Below are 10,469 nucleotides of genomic sequence, written 5' to 3' on the forward strand. Positions count from 1 at the left end.
AGTTGGATTTAATCCCGAGTTTCACCCTAGCCAAAGGTTCTAAGTGCCTTTCATGTGTGCAAGCTAAGCAACCTCGCAAGCCTCACAAGGCCGCGGAGGAGAGACACTTGGCACCATTAGAACTCATACATTCTAATCTTTGTGAGATGAATGGTGTGTTGACTAAAGGTGGAAAGAAATACTTCATGACATTGATAGATGATTCCACTAGATATTGCTATATGTATCTGTTAAATACTAAAGATGAGGCTCTAGACTACTTTAAAATCTATAAGGCAGAAGTTGAGAATCAACTTGAAAAGAAAATTAAACGAGTCCGGTCAGATCGTGGTGGAGAGTACTTCTCAAGTGAGTTTGATTCCTTTTGTGCGAAACACGACATTTTTCATGAGAGGAAGCCTCCCTATTCACCCCAGTCAAACGGGGTTGCGGAGCGGAAAAACCGTACTCTAACGGATTTGGTTAATGCCATGTTAGATACACCGGGTTTATCCAAGGCATGATGGGGGGAGGCTATATTGACGGCATGTCATGTCCTGAATAAAGTTTCGACAAAGGATAATGAGATCACTCCCTATGAGAAATGGCGAAGCTAAGGACAACACTCTCGTACTTGCGTACTTGTGGCTGTTTGGTGAAAGTTAATGTGCCAATCCTCAAAAAGCGTAAGCTTGGACCCAAGACTGTAGACTGTGTTAATTTGGGCTATGCTAAGAACAACGTTGGCTATAGATTTCTAGTACTGAAATCTGAGGTACCTGACCAGAAGGTCGGTACAATTATGGAGTCTAAGGATGCTACATTCTTTGAGGATATTTTTCCTATGAGAGATATGCAAAGCACTTCTACACAGGAATCTGAGGAGACTCCTGAGCCTGCCATTCCTATGGATTATTATGAACAAACACATGATGAAAATCCTGAGGAGGATGACGAGGAAACCCTTGGCAGGGGCAAGAGACAAAGGACTGCAAAGACCTTTGGTGATGATTTCTTCGAGTACCTCGTGGATGATACTCCCACTTCTATTTCAGAAGCGTATGCCTCTCTAGAAGCTGACTACTGAAAGGATGCGGTCCATAGCGAGATGGATTCCATCATGGCTAACGGGACATGGAAGATCACTGAGCGTCCCTATGGTTGCAAACCATTAGGATGTAAGTGGGTGTTCAAAAAGAAGCTTAGGCCCGATGGTACGATTGAAAAGTACAAGGCTAGGCTTGTGGCCAAGGGCTATGACCAGAAAGAAGAGGAAGATTTCTTCGACACTTATTCACTTGTGGCTAGACTGACCACCATTCGAGTATTACTCTCGTTGGTGGCCTCGCATGGTCTTCTCGTCCACCGAATGGACGTTAAGACGGCTTTTCTGAATGGAGAGCTAAACGAGGAAATCTACATGCAACAACCAGATGGCTTTGTGATAGATGGTCAGGAAAGAAAGGTGTGTAGGTTGCTGAAATCTTTATATGGCCTGAAGCAAGCACCTAAGCAATGGCATGATAAGTTCAATACAACTCTGACATCTGTTGGTTTCGTTGTTAATGAGGCTGACAAATGTGTATACTATCGCCATTGTGTGGGCGAAGGAGTTATATTGTGCTTGTATGTTGATGACATACTGATATTCGGAACCAACCTCAAAGTCATTGAAGAGGTCAAGTCGTTCATGTCTCAGAACTTTGAGATGAAAGACCTTGGTGTGGCTGATGTTATCTTGAACATCAAGCTACTGAGAGATAATGAGGGTGGGATTACACTTCTGCAATCCCACTATGTTGAGAAGGTGTTGAGTCGTTTTGGATATTTGGACTGCACATCATCTCAAACACCATATGATCCTAGCGTGTTGATTCGAAAGTCCAAAGGCATGGCTATAGATCAATTGAGATACTCTCAAATCATTGGTTCACTGATGTACCTAGCGAGCGCAACGAGGCCTGACATTGCGTTTGCTGTGAGCAAACTGAGCCGGTTTGTTTCCAAACCGGGTGATATACATTGACATGCTATTGAACGAGTTATGCGCTATCTGAAAGGTACCATAAACTATGGACTTCACTATACCAGAGACCCATCGGTACTTGAACGGTATAGTGATGCGAATTGGATCTCTGATGCTGATGAGATGAAGGCCACAACTGGGTATATGTTTACTCTTGGAGGTGGCGCTATTTTCTGGAAGTCTTGCAGGCAAACGATTTTAACAAGATCGACAATGAAAGCAGAATTAACAGCATTAGAACATCTGGTGTTGAAGCAGGATGGCTTCGAGATCTTTTAATGGACTTGCCATTGGTTGATAAACCTATTTCGGCTATCTTTATGAACTGTGACAATCAGACTGTCATCACCAAGGTGAAGAGTTCAAAGGACAATATGAAGTCCAACAAACACATAAGAATGAGACTAAAATCTGTCAAAAAATTAAGAAATTCCGGAGTGATAGCGTTGGACTATGTCCATACGGCTAAGAATCTAGCAGATCCCTTTACGAAAGGGCTATCACGTGTTGTGATAGATAATGCATCGAGGGAGATGGGTATGAGATCCACATGAGTTGCCATGGTGGTAACCCAACCTATGTGATCGAAGATCCCGTGAAGTAGGACCTGGGAAAACAAGCCAGTGGTGAACTGAGGAGAGTAACAATACTAACCGTTCGAGATGCAATACTCTCAATACTGTATGGTAGGATGACTATTGTCTTAATGAGTTCCAAAGCTTATGTAAGCAAAATGCTTTCCTACAGAGTGATCTTTGGAGGAACACACCTATGTGAGCTCGACTGCTGGTCACAGTCTATGAGATTGGGGTGATCTCTAGTAAGCTCATGAATAGGTCAGAAGTGTGACTTATATGCTCCACCCGAGGGGCCAGCCTTCGGCAGCCCAGTACTAGTAAGACATGTGGTGAAGCTTCTTTATGCCAAACTGACAATTCAAGGTATAGTCCATTGTTCAGTTGTGAAGGAGTGTAACTACTTGCTCTAGGTGAAGCTCAACCTTAACAGGTCTTCACTGAAACACTGGTATATCGAAACAACAATTGAAACAGAGGACACAATGGGCCCTCGAGATCTGGTGGGAGATTGCTGAAATTTGAGATGGGCTTTATGCCCATATAGCAATTTCTGAAAATCTCTAAGGGCCCATGTGGGTTTATTGGCACTTGGTATAGTGGGAAGTTTAGTCCCACCCCGCTAGTGGAGAAGGAGTTGGACCTCTTTATAAGGGATTGTCTTTCATATGCCATTGGAGTTTGAGAAAAGAAGAGGCCCTCGCGCGCTCCTTCTCGCCTCGCCGCGCCGCGCCGCGGGTTGCGGGATTGAGCCGAGCCGGGCTGTCATGAACTCGGACGTGGGTCGAGCCCACGTCTCTCCACGCGGCTGCGCATATATAAGTGCAGGGTGTCTCCCAACCCTAGCCGCCACGATCTGATGGCATTTGCTCACGCGCACGCCCACCACCGTCGTTCTTTTGCTGTTGCTGCCGTCGTTGACTCCACCCCGTCGACCGTGTACTGTATGGGAGGGACAAATATGTTTTTGGGAAGCGACTACGCGACTGCTCACTGTTTGTCTACTTCCTCTACGTCCGCGTCGCCCTCGTCATCACCATGCCCACCGACGTTGAACGTGCCGCCGCCGAGAAACTCGAGGCCGACAAGAAGGCTGCCGAGGACACACCGCTGCTGCCGTCACCGCCGCGGCGGCTTCTGCCTGGCCTATTGGAGGGTATAACACGTTTATCCCGCTCCTGTTTATTTTTGTATTAGCGGTACTAGCAGTATGTGTACATTTGTCTATTGTTTGCTTAGTACGTGCATGTTTAGATCAGAGTCAGTACGTCGTCAATTCAGTCAATGCCATGCTAGTGATTTATTTATGAATTAAATTAGTCAAAAAATTGCCTATTTACTCAGCAGCACTCAGCACCACGGTGGTCGTGTTTGTAATGTGTTATGTGTGCAATGTTTTCACTCGTCGCACATAATTTGTTTATTTCAAACGTGTGGCATGAAGCATATATGATTATCATGATATAATCGTGTGCGTTGTTATCAGTTATCGCACACGAGATGGACAGCCAAACTGTGTGCCCGTTATGGCACGCAACTCTCGTTTCAAAACCGTTCCTGATGCGCCAGCCATCGCACACGTTTTCCAATCAGGTATACGGTTTTATACGCCTTCATCGCATACGGTTCGACACTAAGACCGTGCTTGGATTGAGTGTATTGTAATACAAGTGTATCAATTCTACAAGTGTATCTTACGGGACTTGGCTCATTTCCGGCCGGAAATAATACAGACGTCTAGGGGCCTGTAATTTTTACAAGTGTATCCGAGGGAAATACGATAATCCAAGCGCGGCCTAAGGTGCGATGAACCTGCAGACAACTATGCACGGCCTAGCTTCCTGTTTATAACTTTATATACGATCCGTTGCTTACGTGCCCACAGTTTATATGCTGTCTGATATGGATCAATGCTCTGGTGGTGACTGGTGCTGCTGCAGCTTGTAAATGGGGCAATAAACCCCGTGTCGGATAAAGGATCAAAGGGAACGAAAGCTTATAACTTCCCCGAGTGTGTTATCTGTGGTACGCATATCCTCTACAGTCCTGGAATAAATGTGCAGCAGTACGATCGAAACAAGATGAACATAGTATATTGCAATCTTGGGCGGCTTGCGTTCTAGTACAATACACCCACGAAACAGTACTACTGTACCAGCTGCTAGTTCACCATATTTAATCTAACAATCAATCAACAAAGTGCTTAAGCCGTTGAAGAATAATTGTAGCACAACAAGGTACTAGTAATAGCTATAGTGGCTTGATTTGTAGCATTCCTGTATGCATGTATACAACAGCCCCTTCAGAAAGATATCACCTTTTGTCCACAGGGAAGGGCTGGAAGTCTGGAACTAACCTTTTCTCATGGAGATCATCATTCTGGTAATTGCCATTTGGGCAAAAAGTCAACATGAACAATCGTATAGTTAGGGGAGTTCAACCAAGCTTATCCGATGCAGGGGAAAGTTCAAGGGAGAAATTGTCATAGACTCATGGCTATCAAAGGGAGAAAAGAAAACATACTAGTACGTAGCATTTCCTTGGATGCTTACACATGCATTTAATTAGATCGGCAAGTGGCCCTCCCTTTTTAAACACATGCAGAAGCTTTGTCACATTTTTACGGAGGAGCTTTTGGAATATTTACAACATCATGTACGGCGCAAAACAAAACAATCTTGCGGCTTGGTGTAACTCAAATGCTTTGCTCCAGTTACCCGTGAAAAAAAATCCTTTGCTCCAGTGAAACTCCATTACATCCATAGTTTTAAATAGTCGGCTATAGCGGCCTGCTATAGCCTTTTTCAGCAGGGTGATGCTAAATAGTCATCTTCACAAATAGCCCGCTATAGCTGATTTGAAGGTCCATCGCTATTTTTCATAGCTCGCTATTTAAAACATTGTACACCACTTCTTGCTTGCTATTTTCGAAGATGGTGGGCGGCGAGGAAAGATGATTATGGATTACTCTAGCATTTCTTTCATTCAAATCTCCCAACAAACTAACATCACCGAGGAGGGCATGGCTTTACTTCCGTTATCATTGATTGTCCAGAAAATATCTTTCAACATCTAAAGAATCAAAATAGTAAGAGAAAGTGATCTCAGATATGAATCTAATAGCATCGATCATCTTGACAACTCAATTAATGCCTTTTTTCCAGCCAGGCTGATTCCGTTATCTTTTCTTTCAATCATATAGGACAACCATTGAGTTGCACATAATAAATTGATATTTTTTCTGTTAAATTAAAGCAATGGTCTGTTACAACACCTTTTAAACACTGATTACATACATATATGCATGGCTTCCTACATGCACAGTTTCCATAAATAAACCACATTTAGGTAAGTGCATCACAAACATAGAATATATCTGCGTTGTGATTCGTAATTAGAGATTGTGATTATGAAGAACCTAGACAAGACATTACCTACATATTACACATTGTAAACATTATGACCATAAAAAGCGACAACTGAAAGTAAGATTATCCTAGAAAGAAAACGAAGAGAACATAAACAAAAGGCAAAAGATTTTTTTAATCGAAACAGAACACACCATCCAGAACACCCATGACCCCCCCTTCGCCAGCCAAGTTCTCTTCCTTCTCTTCCACATCGTCTGGGCGAGCGTTCAAATCAAAGGGACAACGACTTGACTTCACACCCTTCTCTGCGCCATCTTCCTTGCGGTTTAGCTCACCGGTTCGTTGTCGCTTCGCCGGAGGGGTTGAGGAAGCCAACGACCTTGACTCACACGCCTCAGAACTCAACACTACAATGGCATCCTCCAGACTGACCACACCGCCGCCATTGCAGCCCATGATTCTCCCCGTCGTGATCACGTTCTCAATTGCTATTTCCGACTCAGGATCGAGTTTGTCGATATCATCGATGAACATAACACGATGGCGATTTTCTAGGATTGCTTCGAACAATCTTATCCCGACGTAGCCATTGTCTACATCCCACGGCTTGCGCCTCTTGAGAGAGAGGTAGCCGGCGCCGCACGAGAAGTCTTTGCTGGAGTTAAGCACGGTGAACTCGGCGTTGGAGCCAAATACGAGCTTCGCGAGCTCCTGGGCCATTGCCTTCTTGCAGTGGATGTCCTTTCCTTGAAAGAGCAGCCACGTTGTCGATGCAGCTGGCCTCCTCATGCCGGATCGGCACCGCAGCACGGTGGCCGCTATTGCGGGGATGATGTCCTTGTGTCGCGGGACCCGCAGTTCGAGCGCATCGCATAGAATCTTAAGATTTTCTGCGGTGAGCTCGCTGAGCTTCTGTTGCCGGCAGGTAGGCTGCTGCATGCATTGTGTGGATTATAATCATACTCCCTCCATTACAAAATATAAGTCTTTTTAAAGATTTTAATATAAACTACATACGAAGCAAAATGAGTGAATCTACACTCATATTGAAAAAAACTCTAAAAAGACTTGTATTTAGAAATGAAGGGAGTGTTTTTTTTAATCCTCAGCACCTTCTGGAATTTTGTACTGAATTTCACGTACCTGTAGACCGGTGCCGTGGAAATGGGATGTAGACATTGCATCATGCTGGAGGTGGAGCCATGACGTCGTTGTGGCTACCCTAGTGAGGCTAACAAAGGCCGACCACCCTTCTCTTGGTTTTACTTGGCACGCTTGATCACCCCTGGATGAAGAATAACTGACAACAATTAATATTGTTTTTTTTGCAGGGTAACAATTAATATTGTTAAAGCTTAATTTGTCACTTGCTATTTGTCCGACGGGTGGAAAGTAACCTTTTGTTAGAACTTAGAGATTAGAGTAGGTTGGTAAATACATAAGTATTTCTAAGTTATAACTGAGAGTTGTTAAATCTAAACCCTGAGATTTGTGAAGTACTAAAATGATGAGCAGCTCTCGATGAGATGTTTATGAATAGTAATTTGAGAAATGGGCTCCCCTCTAGGCTCTCATCTATTAGAGATTCAAGTAAATCTCTCCACATGTGACATCAGCATAGGATCTTTTGCTGTTTATTTCCCCCCCTTTTTCTTCTCCTTTCACTTTTATTTTTCCCTACCCTTTTCAACCTTTTATTGTATTTTTTTAGAAAATATGTAAATGTAACTGCACATGGCCGACGAGCATGCAACTGCATTTACGTGCCACTCCAGGGACATGAAGTAGTGCACAGTCGGTGGGCGTGCAAGTGCAGTTGCGTGCCGGTGCGCAGGCGTACAAGTGGATATGTAGTTACGAATAACCGGTGGAGTGCAACTACAGCTGTGCGTCGAAGCGTGGCATGCAACTGTAGTGACACGCGGCATGAAAAGGGGAAGAAATGGAAACCACACAACACTCAATCAAACTGGAAAAAGAAGAAGAAAAAAAAGTCCACACATGACTCTCAACATAAAATTAGACAGCGCAGGAGTTGAGTGACATTTAGTTAATCTCTATTGAGAAATAATTATTTCTAAATCAACTAAGTATGATGGCTTTTGATGTAGAGGCAAGATTGTAACCTCCTTTTCAAAAAAATCATCAACTATAATCATTCTAGTTTATGTGTTCTTCAAAGCAGTGGCGTAGCCAGCCCAATACACTAGGGTGGTTCATTAATAGAAATATTAACATAAATTATTTATTTTTCAAAGAAATGTTTATTTTAGTACATTATATACAAGCTATGGAGAAATTCCAGGGTGGTCCATGGACCACCCTGGCCACCCCCTAGCTACGCCACTGCTTCAAAGAAATCGAGGTTCACCCCAGCGTGCATGCATGCATGTGGCTCGTATATACAGCGCAGTACTTTGCCAGTGTATCTCTGCGCGACTAGAAATATATCTCAGGCACAAGCACAACCCACTCAAAAAGTAAGACAATACTATAATATAGTTCACGCAGTCAATTCCTACCTCTGATAGCTAGGTCTTAATGTGAGCCTTCCATCTGGGACGACGACAGGCCGATGGAGGGCGTCCCAAACGGCTCCAGGAGATGTCTGTGTAGCCATAACGTTAACCAGACTCAGAGAAGTTATGCCGTCTCTACGGTGGATGCGGACGCTCTCAGGCTGCTCCGGCGAGGCACCCTTCCCGACGTTGGCCTTCACCCGGGAGCGTGAGAAACCGGCCTCGCGCATGGCGCGGTCGACGCTCGGGTCGTCGACGATGGACATGGCGAGCTGCTCCAGCTCGACCTTGACGGTGATCATTGGTGGCTGCCGCTGGCCGCCGTCCGTGGTGCCTCGGCGTCCGTGCGCCTGCGCGCGCTTCAACGCGGCCATGAGAGCGTTCGATAGCTCCAGTACCGGAGCACCCGCACCGCGGCGGTGGAACGCGGCGGCAGCGGGTGGCCAGGCCATCGGGAGGCGGCTGAGCGCGACCTCGAGGCAGAGCTGGAGCCCCTCGAGCTGGAGCGAATGAGACGGTGGGTGAGAGGACCGGATGCAGGCAGCTCGGAGGAGGCCGCCGCCGCCGCCCGGCGCGGAGAAGAGCATGACGCTAGCGACGTGGAGCGGGGTGACCTGTTCGTGACCCCGCTGCTTCGCCAGGCATGCCGCCTGCCTCACCGCGCCCGCTGCCTCCGCTCCCAGCGCCTGCTGCACCACCGCGTAACCGCCGCTCCACATATTCACGCGCTCTTGGAAGGTAATGAGTTACCGCCGTCGTCTAGGGCTAGCTGGGCTGGCAGCTCATCTTCAGCTGATGAACGGTTTGGTAGATGTGCGTACGTACGTGTGTGCAGCTGCTGCATATATGGAGGAGCAATTGTGCTGATGTAGTAATTGTATCTAGCTTGCACGGTTGCACCAGCGCAAAGCTCTTTTTACCGGTTATCGAAGTCTCAGTCGACTGATGACATCAGCATACGTATATGACATCAGCACATATATAAACCAGACCTGCATTGTTTATGGAACTGTTTGCATGTTTTTGTTGCTATGGGCTGGCTTTGTATTTCTACTCGGCTTTTATCGCATCTTTTCCCCTGTGATCTTTTTCCTCTTCTTGTACCTGGGCTGTACAACTGCAAATATAATACTCCCTTCGTTTCGAATTACTTGTCTTAGATTTGTCTAGATACGGATGTATCTAGCACTCTATATACATCCGTATCTAGACAAATCTAAGACAAGTAATTCGGAACGGAGGGAGTATGTGTTTTGCTATCCAGCTACAATCTCAACGAGTGAGGTAAATTTTTTGTTCAAATCATAGCATTATTTTTGCCGGAAAAAATCTTGTATGCAATACGATGCATGCTTGTGTTGTTTTTAATATGGGCATGTAACTTATTGTCATTTTTTCATTCGTGAAAAAATACAAAGTATTTGAACACAAAGAAAAGATATTGAAGAAAAAATAATAGTTTTGTGCTTGCTATTGCTTGCCCGCGACCTATGAAGTTGTTGCCTGCTGTTGTTAAAGTACAGAAGGACAAAGGTCAAACACATAGGTATATAGAGTATATACACATTTTTTGTTACACGAACAATTTTTTAAAAAGTGTGTGAGCATTTTTAAAAATCACATGAGCATTTTTTAAGAACCGTGAACACTTTTCAATTTTATGGACAGTTTAAAAGAAATATGAAATATGTTTTCAAATATGGACAATTTTTTAAATGCATGAACATTTATTAAGAATTGCATGAAAAATTCTAGAAAATTGTTCATCGCGTATTGAAAAAATGTTCACAGCATATTTGAAAAGTGCTCACTAAATATTTAAAAAAACTTAAACATGTATTTTTTTTTAAAATATTCATATATATGCAAGGAAATGGGAAATGAAAATCATATTAAAGGGGAAAAGAAGCAAATTAACTGCAAGTGTCCCTCTTCCACCGCCCTCTGGCAAAACAAGCGTCAGTTGCAATTGAGGGCGACACTTGCAGTTGCATGCCGG

The 10,469-nt window shown here is 44.4% G+C and overlaps 1 protein-coding gene across 1 annotated transcript; it reads right to left on the bottom strand.

Moving 5' to 3' along the window:
* Positions 1–6,122: 6,122 nt before the first annotated feature.
* Positions 6,123–9,189, bottom strand: LOC119315777 (protein SMAX1-LIKE 3-like). The gene is made up of 3 exons (XM_037590264.1): positions 8,474–9,189; positions 7,095–7,236; positions 6,123–6,884 (listed from the first exon to the last, which is right to left on the bottom strand). Exons 1-3 carry the CDS (start codon positions 9,187–9,189, stop codon positions 6,123–6,125), a joined length of 1,620 nt encoding a protein of 539 aa, XP_037446161.1.
* Between the last annotated feature and the right edge of the window lie 1,280 nt (positions 9,190–10,469).

The sequence above is a fragment of the Triticum dicoccoides genome, chromosome 6A (assembly GCF_002162155.2).
Source record: "Triticum dicoccoides isolate Atlit2015 ecotype Zavitan chromosome 6A, WEW_v2.0, whole genome shotgun sequence".
Classification (NCBI taxonomy): domain Eukaryota; kingdom Viridiplantae; phylum Streptophyta; class Magnoliopsida; order Poales; family Poaceae; genus Triticum; species Triticum dicoccoides.